The sequence below is a fragment of the Pituophis catenifer genome, unplaced genomic scaffold (genome assembly GCF_029215685.1).
Source record: "Pituophis catenifer annectens isolate HBS135680 unplaced genomic scaffold, rPitCat1.0.hap2 SCAF_1, whole genome shotgun sequence".
NCBI lineage: Eukaryota > Metazoa > Chordata > Lepidosauria > Squamata > Colubridae > Pituophis > Pituophis catenifer.
The window spans coordinates 221,765,576-221,781,321 of NW_027256881.1; the positions used below are offsets into that span (position 1 = coordinate 221,765,576).

Consider the following 15,746-nt stretch of genomic DNA (forward strand, 5'->3'; position numbering starts at 1 on the left):
TGGCTTCCAGTCTCCACCTCTTGGCTCTTCTCAAGCGGCTACGGGCGTAGAGAGAGGAGGAGAAACGCTTGCAAAAACGTCTGTACGCAAACCTATCGGTTCTGCCAGGTTACACGCAAAGCTCAGCTGAACCCCGGCCCTAGCTGACCTCCGGATAAATTTCAGAGCCCTAAAAATGCTAGACACGTTTCAGGTTCAGTCCCTGGCAGCAGCGATGTCATTTTTTTTTTGGCTCCCGGGCTTCTTAGGCTTTAACAGTCCGTAGGTATATTCGATTTAATCGACGAGGCTCGTCTGGTCTCCAAAGAGAGGACTTGCCTGTGGAGTTATTCTTAGCAGTGGTTATTAAGGGAAAAGTTATTCGAAGGAGAATAGGGGATGCTGGTTGCAAAGATTGCCTTCCTACTTAAATGAAATGAAAGCCTCTGCTCTGGAGATGGAGATTGAGCCTCCAAAAAAAGAGAGATCTTTGCCTTTTAGTATCAATATTTTCTGTAGTTGTTCACCAGTAGGAAAACAGTGGAAGAGGAAGCTTATTTCCATTTTTAGCATTCAGTACCTTCTTATGGTATCAAGAAAATGCCTCAAAAGAGGTTATCGGGATGGGGGGGGAGACCCTCTTTTGTACTAAAAACATGACATAGGCAATCTTTTCTTAGAAGAGCACCCCCAAACCAGAGTGCTGTTTTTAAAGAGGGGGAGGGGGTTTCTCCAGTGAGCAACCCCTGTACTTCATCTGTCGGAGACATACAGAGGTCCATATTATTTATTTCATTAGATTTTTTTTTAATCCCGCCTTCCTTAACAAGATTATAACCGTTGATCCAAAATGCTAAATTTAAAATATGCCTGGCTAGTTTGCTTCTCAACATGATAAAGGCAGTCTAGTCAGTTAGCTTATAGTTTGACATACTGCTCAAAAAAATAAAGGAAACACAAGCAGAAGACATCGAGATCTGAATGAATGAAATAGCCTTATTAAATACTTTGTTCTTTACATACAGTAGTTTATACACTGCTCAAACAACTAAAGGGAACACAAAACTACTGTATGTAACGAACAAAGTATTTAATAAGGCTATTTCATTCATTCAGATCTTGGATGTCTTCTGCTTGTGTTCCCTTTATTTTTTTGAGCAGTGTATATTGTGCAAACTCGCTAAATTAACTGGACTGAGTGCTAATTACAGATTAGCAGGTTAGAACCATAGAATGTAAAGAGCTGTAAAGAGTAAAGATCATCTAGTCCGACTCCATTTGGTGCGGGAATCCGTTACTGCAGCATCCCTAAAAGAGAGCCATTCAGACTGCTTAACAACTCCAGTGAAAGAGAAACCATCCAACACCTCCCAAAGTAATGTTTGATTTTTTTTTTAATTGGCTCTCACCATGAGGATTTTTTTTCCCCCCGGTGTCCAACAAAATCTATTTCCTTGCAATTTAAACCAAAGGATCCTTGCTTGTCCTACCTTCTGGGGATGGAAAAAACCCCAGAAGGTCCAACATAGAAACGGAGCCGAAAGAGACCCTTGCGAGGTTCTGCAGAGGCTTCCTTCGGAGTAACAGCAACACTCCCCGAAAGCAACGAGGCTCGTGGCGGTGAAGAAGGCAACCCTGATGCGGAGGAGAGCTTTGGAAGGAGGCGGAAAGGAAAAGCCCCGAAAAGGCACCGAAAGGAGCGGGAGGAGCTTCGCTTCGCCTGGGCAGCCAGCGAGGCGTTTCCAAAGGCGGCGCCTGGGAGAAGTCCGGCGTCGGGCAGAGATGAGGAGGCGCTCCGGAGGGCGGCGGCTCCGGGACGCGTCTCTCGACCGGTCCCCGCGCGTGTGCGCGCCTGTTGCCAGGGTAGGAGAGATGCGCCGACTGCGCTTTCCAAGCGACGCTTTCCCGGCTTTCCTCTCCCGGGCCGCACCGCCATATTGAGACTCGCGAGGGCTCTCGGAAACGTGAGAAGCCCCGCGGGAGGCGCAGAGATTTGCGAGGGTGGGGGGAAAGGGGCGAAGCCGCTTCCCTCGGCTTTCCCCCGGCCCTTTCTCCTCCTCGGGCTGGGAGACCCGCTATCCTCGCCCGAAGCCGGCGCGGCTCACTTCCCACACACTGACGAGGCCTCGCTTTCGACCGGCGGGCGGGAGGCGCTCTATCCCTGAGGCAGGTAGAGAACGGGCCTTTTAAAAACACCATAGCTCTTTCGGACCGAAGTCAAGCCCGCGTTGTTAAAACCGGATTCAGAACAGCCTTAAAATGGGTTAATGGTTGGCAGATGGGGGAAGTGGGCCGAATGGTCGTTTCCTTCAAATATGCATAGTTTTGTATTTATATGCATAATTTTGCATTTATTTATTTATTTTGTCATGTTTATGTAGTGTGTATTGGAGGTGGGTGAGCCTTTGAGAGCTGTATGCAACCAAATTTCATTTTAATGTGTGCTGATTAGTGTACATTTCAAAGTGACAGTTAAAGTTTTTCTAAGTCTAAGTCTAAAAATGACATGGAAGGGGGTCTTTTTTTTCCCCCTGATCCAGAAGGAATTAATTCAAGTATCTGTTGATGTCCCCCTAGAAAAGGAGTACAGGTAATCCTCGATTTACAACAGTTCGTTTAGTGACCGTTCAAAGTTACAACGGGCACTGTAAAAAGTGACTTAGGACTGTTTTTCACACTTACCACCGTTGCAGCATCCCCATAGTGATGTGATCACGATTCAGATGCTTGGCAACTGACTCTTATTTAAGACGGTTGCACAGTGTCCTGGGGTCTTGTGATCACCATTTGCAACCTTCTGACAAGCAAAATCAAGGGGGAAGCCAGATTCACTTAACAACTGTTTTACTAACTCAACAACTTCAGTGATTCACTTAATAGCTGTGGCAAGAAAGATCATAAATTGCAAAGTTCACTTAAAAAATTTCTTGCTGAGTGACAGAAATTTTGGGCTCGTTGTGGTCGTAAGTCAAGGACTACCTGTATATAAATCTCAGATCCTATTCCTGCATAGAAATTATTAGAAAGGGAAATAACGTGAAGTGGTATGATTCCTTTTGTCCGCTGTAATTTTTCTCTACAGGGAAATGGCTTTTTCCAAGGGTGATTGTACCCAGCCTCATTATTTCAGATCAATCAGGAATAAAAAGAATCACTTTGAAAAAATACTTGGTTTTCCCTTAACTAAAGTCACCCAAAGCACATATAAATAGGGAGGCCTTTTTCTCTAATAACCCCTTTTCAGTATTGTTTTTAGAATCCAGAAATGTGGGTTGAACGAAATTAAAATTGACATGCTTAGCTGGTTCATACAACATTGCAAGCATTAATATTTTTTCAAGCAACACACCTATTGTGTGAAGTTAGTTTTTGTGACTTTTAAATATATTTGATGGCATATTCTTGCAAATTCAACTGATTATGGTTTATGGAATAGATCTTAACATATGGGCAAACTAAGTGAAATTTGTGCTATAATCACACTGCCGTTTCTTTTTTAATTCAGAGTTGATGCCTAGAATTTAATTGAATTTGTTTTGCAGAATATTTTGCTATAGTTTTCATCAAATGAAATTTGGAGAAGTCAGCAAAGAATACTGTTTAAATTTAAGCATTACATCAACACAAAGAAATCTAGTAGCCTACATAGCACAGAACTTATTGTTGTTTTAGTTCATAGTAGAGAAGTATTTATACAGGTTACTCTAGTCAGATTTGTAAAAAGTGCCAAAGTCAGAAAAAAGCAGGTTAAAGTGGCTGCTGTGGAAAATGTTTTCCATCATGAAACATCATTAATTAGAATTCATCTCCACTTTCACTAATTTGTCAGCATTCTGTATTACCCATTTGTCTTTTTTATGTAGATTGATAAGTATCTTCCAAACATTGCCATCCCACCTTTTATTTCTTAGGGATGCCTATGGAATCCTTCTGCCACTTTAATGAATAACATGGAAATGCATATAATACTGGGCTTAATCATTTTATTTTTTTTACTGCATGCCAGTTTTCTGCTTATTTGTTTATAATAAAAATAACTTTTCAAGTCCTGGGGGAAAATATGTGGGTGCTGCTGTAACATCTGCTGTTTTAAACCTTATGTCTTTTTTTAAATGTACTGCTTTGTGTTCCAAAAATGTCAAGAATGAAAAAGTTAAAGTAGAAACCAGAAGGAAGAAATTGCTGACCATTAACATTAGCTTTGATATGTTGGAGCAAGCAGCTTAGAAATTTATTTTTGTTAAGTAACTGAGTGATTGTAACATATTGTTGCATTCCTTAACTGAGGTTCAAGTTCTTTTGAGCTAGGTCAAAAGGTTGTAAATGCTACTGGCAAACTTGCAAATATTTGAGGAACAGGTTCAGCCTGCTTTTTAGTGAATGATTGCAAGTAGTAACTATGGTATTTCTAGGTAAACTGCATTTGTGTATCCAAATTAATTTCAAGCCACTGACAGATTGGTAAAATCAAGAAGTCAAATTAGAATGCTTTTCTCAGCATTTTCCCCCAGCTCAGGACAAAATATTTGAAATAGCAGTGATTTGTCATGAACACAATTATTCTAAACATCTGCAATTTAGTTTTTACTTTTTTGCTGCTACTTCTTTCTGCTTTCTTTTTTCTTTCTTTCTTTTTTTGCTGCTAATTGGATTAAAAGCCATTTTGTATACTATGGCAACTTGGATGGAGACTGATATCAATGAAGATGTAAGGTAAAATATACCCCATAGGGTAAGAGATATGGAAAGTTATTTTTGAAACAAATCTTAGCCAAATATTAATTTCTCTCTTTGTTTGTTTTATATACTGCTATAGTCAACAAAGTCCCAATGGTGAATATTAATAAAAACACCAAATAAAATTCAATAAATACAATGTTCATATATGTGGTTCTTTAATTTCTCTGCTATATTTAATATGTTTCTTATCAAGGTGTTTTGTGGTGCTTATCAGAGATTACTTTTATCTGTTACTGTATTTAATTTGATATTGGAACGATAGATCTATCTATCAGGAAGACAGGACTGGATTTGGATTTAACTGGCTAGGATTGATTGTTATTGTTAACCAGTGGTATATTAAGTTTAATAATTATTTTTTAAGTTCTACGTTTGGCAAATTATCAGGTTACTCAATTAATCAAATAACATATTTTCGTTAGAGTTTAAATGAAAATTGTAAAAATTGGAGTTTTATTTGTTTAAATTATTTTAAATACTGATATCTGGGAATAAATATTCCAAGGAATCTTTTAGGCTTGGAACAATTAAATATGTTCACTTTCTGTCTATAAACTGATTTTGTATCAGTACAATGAAATGACTGTATGATCGGGATTTAACAAGGTTTTTAAAAATAAAAATTGGGCTGAGGGATTTTTGCTATATATAATGTAATATGTCACTTTTTTCTTATTAGGTGTAATAAAAATATAAATATGTATACAGGCAAGGATATGCATATGCCTGAGTGACCAAAACATTTAGTAAAAACTAAGCTCATAATTTAAAGAGCTGCATAGTATGTTCTGTAAATATAATTAAGTTTCCAAAAAGAGAGCCTAGCTAAATTGGAGCCACTTTAGAAGTGTATTTCACTTTTGAATAATACTGCTTGAAGTAGGTCAAGTATACATATTTAAATGTTTTGTTCTTCTACGTCTCATTACAGTTACATAGACAGAATGGCAGACCTGGTGGCTGTCTGGGAAGTAGGCCTGAGTGATGGTGTTCACAAAATTGAATTTGAACATGGGACCACATCAGGAAAGCGTGTTGTGTATGTAGATGGAAAGGTAGGACATTTGCATAAAATGCATAGTTCCTTGAAAAACAACAAGTTAACAATTTGTGTATGTAAAACATGGTTTGCTGAAAGAGTACGTCTCAAGAAAGCTTTTCTAATTGGTGTTGAGTAGGCTGGGCAATTAATTTTCCCAAGGGGCCACATGAGAAACTGGGACTTTTGTGGAAAACCATTAACATTGCCTCAATGCTTCTGATGCTATGGGCCGGATTAGGTTCACCTGCCAGCCAGATGTGGCCTACGGGCTATAAAATGCCCAGGTGTGGTGTTGAGAATGGAGGTACTCTATCTTATTTTGGTAAGGCCATACATTAGCACTGGCAAGAGAATTTACAAAAGACACTAAAAGAGGATAAGCAAGAAAGCATTTTAACCCACCGATTTCAGGGGTAAGTATGAAGGATCCTTGATAAGTATGAGGGATAGATATTTATAGATTAAGGTTCCCTTAAATAACTATCACTTGAAATACTATCTTTATGTACCCTACCCATTACACATGCTGAAATTAGTCTTTTCAACAGTTTTCAGTTACACAATTTTTATTTGAAATCAAAATTATAGAAGGAGGTTTAGACTAAATAAATATTTCATTCTTTTTGAAATTAGATTTTATTGCTATTAGTGAAAATCGCTTTGAGATGCTCCAGCAAAAGAAGCAGTATAGAAATATATTGGATAAATAACGTTGAACTAAAGTTTTGAAAATTTGCTATTAAAGATAAATAATGCAGTTTTATGAAATATTTTTCTTCTGAACAGATGTTGAGTTCAGCTTTTAGCTATTAAAAGAATATTTATTCACAGTGTTAAACTGATAGATTAATTAATTTTCTCTGTTAATATAGGCAAAAAATACACAATAACCAGTTTGGGAATTCAGTTGTTTCTTGAAAACATACATCACTTGAATGCATAGTGCAAGGAATGAATGCCTTGTGGTACTAGAATCTTGCTGTCAGTCTTGCTGCAGATATTATATAGAAAATCATTATTTAAGGTATACAGATGTATATTGGGAAATTGAGAAGTATTGCAGTCGTAATAGATACGAATGAGCAACCGGTTAATTGGAGAGTTGGCTTAATTTATCAGATTGCTTTTTAAGCATAATTTTTCCTTATCTAATTCCTTTTATTCCATTTTTTATCATTCCCTACTATATTATTTTTTTTTCAAGTAGAAGGGTAAAGAAAGGGGCATCCTTACAGTATGATGATTCCTTTCTTTCTGGCTTTTGGGAACTGAACTCCAGCTCCTGCCAATGTATTTGAATGATCCCATAAGATCAAACCTGGGTAGGTATTCCTTCTCTATGAAGGCAGAAAAGCACATGCAATAGAAGATAGAAGAGGAGACTAGATCTATTTCATCCAAATGACCAACACAGTGCTGCAAATGCTTCTATCCCAAATTGAGGGAATCAGTATGTGAGTAGAATCACATTCTGAGTAGGTAGCACATCTTCTTCCAGCTTCCTATCTCATTTGTCCAAATAAAAAGTCAGGGTCAGCTACATTGTTTCCTTTGGTGAATGCATATTATTGTAGCATATACTTTATGATTTGAGGCATTGCCTATGCAGCAAATCATACAAGTGCCTCTACCCTTCTGCCACTACCTTTATTATACAGCAAATTAAATTACTATCCTTTCATAAACTCAGTTCCCTAGCACAATTACACTATTGTTCATTTGTAGGATTAGTCCTACAAATAGGGAAAGGATATTCTAGAGCCATGATGGTGAACCTATGGCACATGTGTCACAGGTGGCATGCCTAGCCATATCGATAGGTATGCAAGCTTAGCTCTGGCGTGCATGCGCACGCTGGCCAGCTGATTTTCAGGCCTTCTGGGCCCACCAGAAGTAGGGAAACAGGCTGTTTCCTGCTTCGGGGTTGTGGGGAAAGCCCATTTTTTGCTCTCCCCAGCCTCCAAAGCCTTTCTAGGAGTCTGGGGAAGGCGAAAACGGCCTTCCCCACCTCCCCCAGAGGCCCTCTGGAGGCCGGAAATGGCCTGTTTGCCAATGCACATGATGACAAAAAGGTTAGCCATTACTGTTCTAGAGCATTTCAGCCTTCAAATACATAAATATAAGGTGTATGCAGGTGTATTTGAAAGAACGTTCACAGAATGTATATTCTGGTACATACATACCGTGTTTCCTGGAAAATAAGACCCTGTCTTACATTTTTTTGAAACCTGAAATAAGCGCTTTGGCTTTATTGCCATGCACTCAAAAGCCCGATTGGGCTTATTATCAGGGGATGTCTTATTTTGGGGGAAACAGGGTACCTATTCTTCAGGACTATTATATTTTAGATATCATAGAGCCATGATGGCGAGCCTATGGCAAGCGTGCCACAGGTGGCACACGTAGCCATATCAGTGGGCACGCCAGCTAATTTTCGGGCCTTCTGGGCCCACCAGAAGTAGGGAAACAGGCAGTTTCCTGCCTCGGGGGGGGATGGGGAAGGCCCATTTTTCTTTCTTACCTGGCTCCAGATCCTCTCTATGAGTCTAGGGAGGGTGAAAACAGACTTTCCCACTCCCTCAGAGGCCCTCCGGAGGCCTGAAACGGGCCATTTCCCAACTCCCAGTGGGACAGGAAGTGACGTTTTTTGCTGTCCCCAGCCTCCAGAGACTCCTAGAGAGGCTGGGGACAGCAAAAAACATCACTTCCTGTCCCATCGGGAGTTGGGAAATGGCCCGTTTCAGGCCTCCGGAGGGCCTCCGAGGGAGTGAGAAAGGCTGTTTTCACCCTTCTCAGATAAATAGAGAGGATCTGGAACCAGGTAAGAAAGAAAAACGGACCTACCAGGCCATCACGTGCCAGGAGCGGGGGGTGGGAGAGGGGGGGTTGTGCGCGCATGTGCAGAGCAGGGCGCATAGAATTATTGGTGTGGGCATGCACGCACGCGACCCTTTCCCACCCCCCCCCTCTCCTGGCAGACGATGGCAAAAAGGTTAGCCATCATTGTCATAGAGTCATAGACTTGAAAGATATTTTAGAGATAACGTAGTCCAACTTCCTCCTCAGTGCAGGATCCAGTAGAGCATCTCTAATAAAGACATCCAGTTTCTTTTTAAAAACCTCTAGCAAAGGAGAACTCATCGCTTTACAAAGTAACCTACACTACAATTGACAGTTTCTAGAATCTTGGCATTTAATCTGAATCTTATTTTTGTAGTTTCAATTCACGCAGCCCTGTTAGGTGATAGTTCTAAGTTTACTCCCTTTTCTCTGTGACAATCCCTGAAATATTTGAAGTCTGCCATCATGTCTTCCCTCAGTTATCTAAACCTATATACAGTACATGTCATTTATCTTTCCTGATAGAGTTTACTTTCTGGACCCTGCTCGTGTGGGGAAATTTTAAAAATAATAATAATAATCCTGTGACAGTATTTTAATACTATCAAACAGTATCTATCTATCCTACATCCTTAGAAGGCCTCGATAAGTGGATAAAATGCCAAATCCAGTCTAAACATCTCACTGACTGTAACAAACCATAATAATTCACCATGTTAGTAAACATCTTCTGAACTTGCTCTTCAGTTTGTTTTTGTTTTTAAAGTGTAAAGTGTCTCAGAAATGGGATACAATCAGGGCAGAATAGCATTTAATAATTACTTCCCGTGATTTGGATTCTATGTTCTTGTTAAGGAAATATTACCATACAATAGGATGAAAGGATAATAAGTCTTTTGATTACATCTGATTTGATCATTTTTTCCAATAATAAAACAAAAAAGTTGACTGGTTTTATGGCAATCAAGTTTTCAGAACTGAAGCAAAAATATGTTTGTATTAAATGTCTTTTTTTCATCCTTAGGAAATAATAAGAAAAGAATGGATGTTTAAATTAGTGGGAAAGGAGACATTTACAGTTGGAGCAGCTAACACAAAGGCTACTATTAATATTGATGCAGTCAGCGGATTTGCATATGAATATACTCTGGAAATAGATGGAAAAAGTCTCAAGAAATATTTGGAGAATCGGTCAAAAACAACAAACACTTGGGTTTTACACCTAGATGGTACAGATTTTAGAGTTGTTTTAGGTATGTTAGTTTCCTGAAGTCTCTTGTATGGTTCATGTACTATTTTAGTTGTATTTTGGTACTCTCCAATATAAATGCTATAACCCCTTTGTTTGAAATAAAGACTAAGGGAACCTTTATAGAAAATCAATATGTGTGGTGGCTTAGAGTTGACAATGTCTGCATGGCACATAATCAAGTTAGTTACATACTCTTACCTTGGAGACATTATAGGATTACAACAAGATCTCTTGCTTCCGAAAAGGATTTGTTAAATTAGTGTTAAATTTTAATAGCTGTTTATAATTTACTAGCATTGGTTTACATTTAGTGTTGAATCTTAACTATGTATTGTTGGCAATGTGATTATTGTATAACAAAATAGAAAATAGCATTATTATAAATCCAGAAAACATCATGTTGGACATATATATGGCTATGGGCATAACTATGAGAATTAAGGATACTGACTAACAAGCTGGTTTTAAGATAATAGCAGCATTTTGTAAATAAATCTGTGTCTACTATCAACCTGTATCTGCTACCATAATATCTTAAAAAAAGTCACATGCAGCATTCTCTTGCCCTTTGCAAGTTGCAGAAAGATTACCAGAATCAAAGTCCTTCTGTCAAACTGGCATCAGCTATAGATTTGATAACAATGTACACTCATCTGCACCCCAATTTCAGTAGTCACCCTAATTTTCAAAACGTCACACCTTTTAGGCAGTTTTGAGTTTTTCAGAAATACAGGTTTTTAAGTAATTTTTTTTTAAAAAATTGACAAGTTACATTCATAAGGCATTATTTACATAGAAATGATTGCCCTTTTTCAGATTGAATCTATTTTCTATTAAATTGATAGACATTTAACATTCTTGCAGTCATAGAATAAGCAGGACTTGTGATTGTTCCAGTTTAGTGCATTTCTCTTAAGGATACCATTCATTCTATTCTTCCTCCCATTGGATTCTTTTTCTCAATATTCCATCAGCATTCGGTGGCCACTTGACATTCTATAAGTTTTCTGTTAATTTTTTATTTTCTCCAAAAGCACGATATTATAATTATATGAACAGCATTCTTAGAGAAACATCATGCATATAATGAGATTTCATCTGGACCAGAATGCAATTAGAAATGCATTTATAGCGTTTTGTAGAATTCAGTCAAAATAAAACATAATGTAAACTGCAGAAGAGTTTTGATCTGGGTACAACTTTTATACTTAAGATATTGAAATTGTATATAATAGTTTAAGTAGCAATCCTTTTCTGATTTTGTTTTTCAGAGAAAGATACAATGGATGTCTGGTGTAACGGTAAAAAAGTGGAGACAGCAGTATGTAACATCAAAAAACATTTTAAGTAGATTATTTTAGTTGAAAATAATTAAGTCATAAATTAAAGAGGCTATTTCATACCATCTTTCTCTCCTCCCCCAAGAAATTGACAATCAAGACAAAATAATTGTGATAGCTGAATAGCTTAACAAGCAATCATAACGAGCATAATCCTATAGAATTTTAAAGTTTATTACTGGTAGGAAACCTGTGGCCTTCCAAATGCTGCTGAAAAACTACACTTTCAGCAAACCCTGCCAATAGTCCTACTGGTTGTGGATAGTGGAAGTTATAGTTCTGCAGCAGCCCAATATAAAATAAAACATAAATTAACAATCATGATGGTGTCACAGGTTCATTTTTAGATGATACAGACACCAGAAAGAAGGTAAACAGATTTGTATTTTTCCATGCAGGAATCAGTATTTTTGAGCAAATAGAAAAGTGCAACTTTATCTTTACGAGGCTTCTTTTTGTTTCCATATCTCAGTTTTCAGTCTGGGAACAAAATAAGCTAAGAATCAAGCTGCTGCCCTTGGTCTCCAAATTGATGACTATCTCTGAGTAATGCTGAGTTCTCCTCAGCCACTTTATCAAATTTCACTTTCATTTCCCTTTCTCTTGCCAGCCTTTTGTCATCAGGTTACTGCTTCCCTTGTAATGTAGTTTGTACAGTGTATCTCTGTTGAATGAGATGAGTCATTTGGAAGGAACACTCGGCTCTTCCAAACGGTTGTATCTCTCTCCTTTGTTTCACTGCCATACACTAAATAAATAAATCTTTGTTTCACTATTGAAAACAGGATTGACTTATCCATTAGACATAATAGGCAAAGGGCTCATAAAAATATTTTAATGTGGGTTTTTTTTAAAATCAGAAAACAGTGAAGTAGAAGTTACTTATTTTGGTGCCTTTTAAAAAATATTTATTTCACCACCTTTTAATAAAAGCATGCAAGAAACTCACAAAACATGAACAACAAATCTTGTTTGTAGCCATGTGTGACAGACATAACTAACTGGCCACAATTTATTATTATTACAGAATAATGTTTATTATTTATAATCTGTTTCTTTGTTTTAAAAAAAAACAGAAAATACTGAAAATCCTATGGAATGTAATTTTTAATAATATTGTTTTTATGGAAGTAGGGGCCTCAACAAAGCAAAAATGTATGGGGCTTACAAAAGTCATCATGTGGCCTGGTGTGAAAAGTATTTTTCCTTTATCCAGGCTCCTGCTCCTCTTCCTCTTCCTCTTAGTCTTTCAATACTCCAACTCATCTTTACTGTCTCACAACAAGGTGCTTTTTCAAGAGGCAACTGGACTTTCTGATTTTTCTTTGAAGACGTTTCACTTCTCATCCAAGAAGCTTCTTCAGAGCTGAGCGAAACATCTTCAAAGAAAAACCAGAAAGTCCAGTTGCCTCTTGAAAAAGCACCTTTGGGACAACCATGACCTGGATGACTGAGAATCTCCATAGACATGTGTCACAAGTTCTTTCCTTAAGTTGAATTTTCTTCCTTCAGCAGAAAACCCAAATCATACATGTCGGTATTGGAAAGCTCCCACTGATCTTTGCTGCTGCCGGAACTACTTTTATCACTTAGTTTAATGGCTGGGAGGTGGAAAAAACACAAAGATCCATGCATGTTCTGGAATGCTTATGCCTCTTACAAAAAGGAAGGACTTCCCTCTTCCAGAACCTTGGCATCGGCTTCCAGATCAAAACACCTCAGCTTTTACACAGCTAAACTCTACTACAAGACAAATGGAACATTTCTTTGAGAAATTCCATACAGTACATAAAATAATTGCACGCTTATAGTTCAAATGGCATTGATATCTTTTCTGAAATTCCTAGTCCCGGAAAAATTAAAGGTTGAGCTTGCTGTCCTCTTTGTATGCTGTAACTCTGAATGTTTTATGCTTTGTTGAAACTAAAATAATTCGATAGCTAGTAAAAGTCTGAAACATTTGTGAATCATTAAATAGCTTTTTTAATCTTTTTTTTTGTCAGGGTGAATTTGTAGAAGATGGGACAGAAACACATTTCAGTATTGGAAAGCACAACTGTTATATCAAAGCTATCAGCAGTGGGAAGAGAAGGGAAGGAATTCTTCACATGCTCATTGTGGATGATGGAGAAATTCCAGAAGTCTTGGAATAGCTTTCAGAGACTAATGCAGATAAAAATATCAGGGATTTTCAATTACTGTGGTATAATTGACAACTTTAATGTGTACTTGTTCATTGAGTCTGTGATAGATTTTTTAAGTTAGAACATAGAAAATTCACTAGAGGGCCAAATAAATATGTAAAGTTATGTATAATTATTTTGTTATATAGGGACACTGAAGGGGAACTGACTAATGTAGAAATTGTTTACATGGGACATTTTAATAAAAGTGCAGAATAAAAGAGTCAGTTTGTTCATTTACATTTCAGAAGGTTTTTTAATCTCTTTAAATTAAGCTTAATTTTTTAAAAAAACTTGGTGTGTACTGCAGCGAAAGAGTAAATGTATCTTTTTGAGATTTATGATTGGTGAAACTGATACCAGACTTCTGCATGCCTATGAAGTCAACTTTCATCTCTATGTACTAGGATTGCTACAAGAGCCCCATAACTACCTTCCCTATATAACCATTTCATTCTGTGGGCCTAAGGAGATCTATCTAATGAGTTTGATTGAATTCATGATCGATGAGTGCTTGTGTTCAGAAATGGTGAAATCACAATGTCCTTTGACAACTCTATAATTGCATATAGAAGGTATGATACAGTAAAATCAAGTCTTATATTTTCGAAATCCATGTAGCTTTAAAAATGTAAACAAAACTATGGAATAAATATAAACTAGATTGTGCCCAAAACACTTCTATGGCTCTTAGCATAAAAAGCATTGTGTAGATGAAAAATGATAAGTAAGCATAAATGTACTAGAGTCTTCTTAAAAGGATTGTAAAATAAAATCAAGGGATTTAACAATAGGTGGTTATTTTCAATGGCTTTCTTATATACAGTTATCAGGAAGGTTTAAAGTGGATAAAATATGTCTTTGAATAATGCAGGACTGAGTTTGAAATAGAATTATGCACAAATGATGAGCATGTTATTGCCAAAATGTATAAACTTTTGTGAAAATATGAGTCAGAAGAACAAGAAAGAATGTAAGATAAAATGGGCTAGGACTTTTCACCTCAATAAACAAGACTTATAGACTTAACTATAGACTATAGACTTAACAAGTCTATAGAGGTATAGACTTATATACCTCTTCATAGTGCTTTTATAGTCTTCTCTAAGCGGTTTACAGAGTCAGCATATTGCCCCCAACAATTCAGGTCCTCATTTTACCCACCTCGGAAGGATGGAAGGCTGAGTCAACCTTGAGGCTGTTGAGATTTGAACTGCCAAACTGCAGCTAGCAGTCAGCTGAAGTAGCCTACAGTGCTGCACTCTAACCACTGCACCACCTCCACAAATGGATTAATGGGAGAATAGGTGGTTGAAAGGACTACATTATATTTACATTATGTTCTAGCCTTAAAGAGAATTCTTATAAAATGCTGTATTGTTGGCATTTCTCACCAGAGAAATTTATTTATTTTTATTTATTTTATTTTATTTGTTCAATTTGTATGCCACCTTTCTCCGAAGACTCAAGGCGGCTTGAGTAGAATGTATGAAGGTACTTCAAATATTTATTGGAAATGTGAACAACATAAAGGGATATTTTATTATATATAGTGGATATGTAAAAAAAGACACAATTTTTGGATACAAATATATTAATTCAGAAGATAAAGATGAATGTACAGCTGAAACCAGAAACTTTAATCTTTTGGGATTAAAAAAAACATGGAATTTAGTTTTCATAAATGATGATTGCAGTGAAATTATATGGTCAAAAGTGGAAAAGTTCAGTGCTACCCACAACAGAGGAATGATTGGTGAAGATGATGGAACTTGCAGAGATGGCCAATTTCCCTATTTCCTTGATTAGAGAAAAGGCAGTATCTAGATATGGCTGACTGCAAACCCCTTGTAGACTTTTTGCATTAAAAGGGTGGGGGGAAGCACTTAAGATTTGTGAACCTTTGATGATTAGGAAAAAATAGATAATAGAAAAAAGTGAGCTTTTTGTAATTACAGTGTGATGACTTTGTAATCATTTATATTTACTGCAAAGGAAATTGGAAGCCTTTTTTTTTCTTTTGTTTTCTTTATCCCTTTTGTCTTTTGTCTTTGTTTTCTTTATCCTTATGAGTTTCTTTTAGTTTTTATGGTCTCTTTAAAACTTTTTGTAAAGTTTATTTTTTAAAAAAGAATGTAAACAAAACTATAACAATGACTGTACCAGAAACTATATTATTCTCATTAATATAGAAATATAAAGGAATAAGAGAAGTTTATGTTTAGTATTATGGAATGTCTATATGTGTATGTCTAAATATTGATGCGAACAAATATAAATGAATTTAGTGGGCTCATAGAGTTCTAACTCTTCGTTGGACTATGAGCAGCATTTAAAACTAACTGCTCTTGATATTTGGCTTGTACCTT

General features: G+C 36.9%; 1 protein-coding gene across 6 annotated transcripts; it reads left to right on the forward strand.

Annotated features, from left to right (window-relative positions):
* The first annotated feature begins 1,753 nt into the window (after window positions 1–1,753).
* FAIM (Fas apoptotic inhibitory molecule) lies at window positions 1,754–13,565 on the forward strand. 6 transcript variants are annotated; one of them, XM_070957068.1, is made up of 6 exons: window positions 1,770–1,842; window positions 4,638–4,692; window positions 5,651–5,774; window positions 9,627–9,855; window positions 11,126–11,175; window positions 13,198–13,565. In XM_070957068.1, exons 2-6 carry the CDS (start codon window positions 4,652–4,654, stop codon window positions 13,345–13,347), a joined length of 594 nt encoding a protein of 197 aa, XP_070813169.1. In that variant the 5' UTR covers window positions 1,770–1,842; window positions 4,638–4,651; the 3' UTR covers window positions 13,348–13,565. The 6 variants fall into 6 exon arrangements, with proteins under 6 accessions (XP_070813174.1, XP_070813169.1, XP_070813170.1 ...); XM_070957069.1 differs by lacking the exon at window positions 1,770–1,842 and adding an exon at window positions 1,855–2,149; XM_070957073.1 differs by lacking the exon at window positions 4,638–4,692 and having other exon boundaries at window positions 1,754–1,842.
* The last annotated feature ends 2,181 nt before the right edge of the window (window positions 13,566–15,746 follow it).

Bases quoted from the DNA above. Each gene is read 5' to 3' on its own strand.
- FAIM (XM_070957068.1), top strand. From the start codon at position 4,652: ATGGCAACTTGGATGGAGACTGATATCAATGAAGATGTAAG. The intron at 4,693-5,650 runs GTAAAATATACC...GTCTCATTACAG, and splicing joins GATATCAATGAAGATGTAAG to TTACATAGACAGAATGGCAG. The intron at 11,176-13,197 runs GTATGTAACATC...TTTTTTTGTCAG, and splicing joins GTAAAAAAGTGGAGACAGCA to GGTGAATTTGTAGAAGATGG.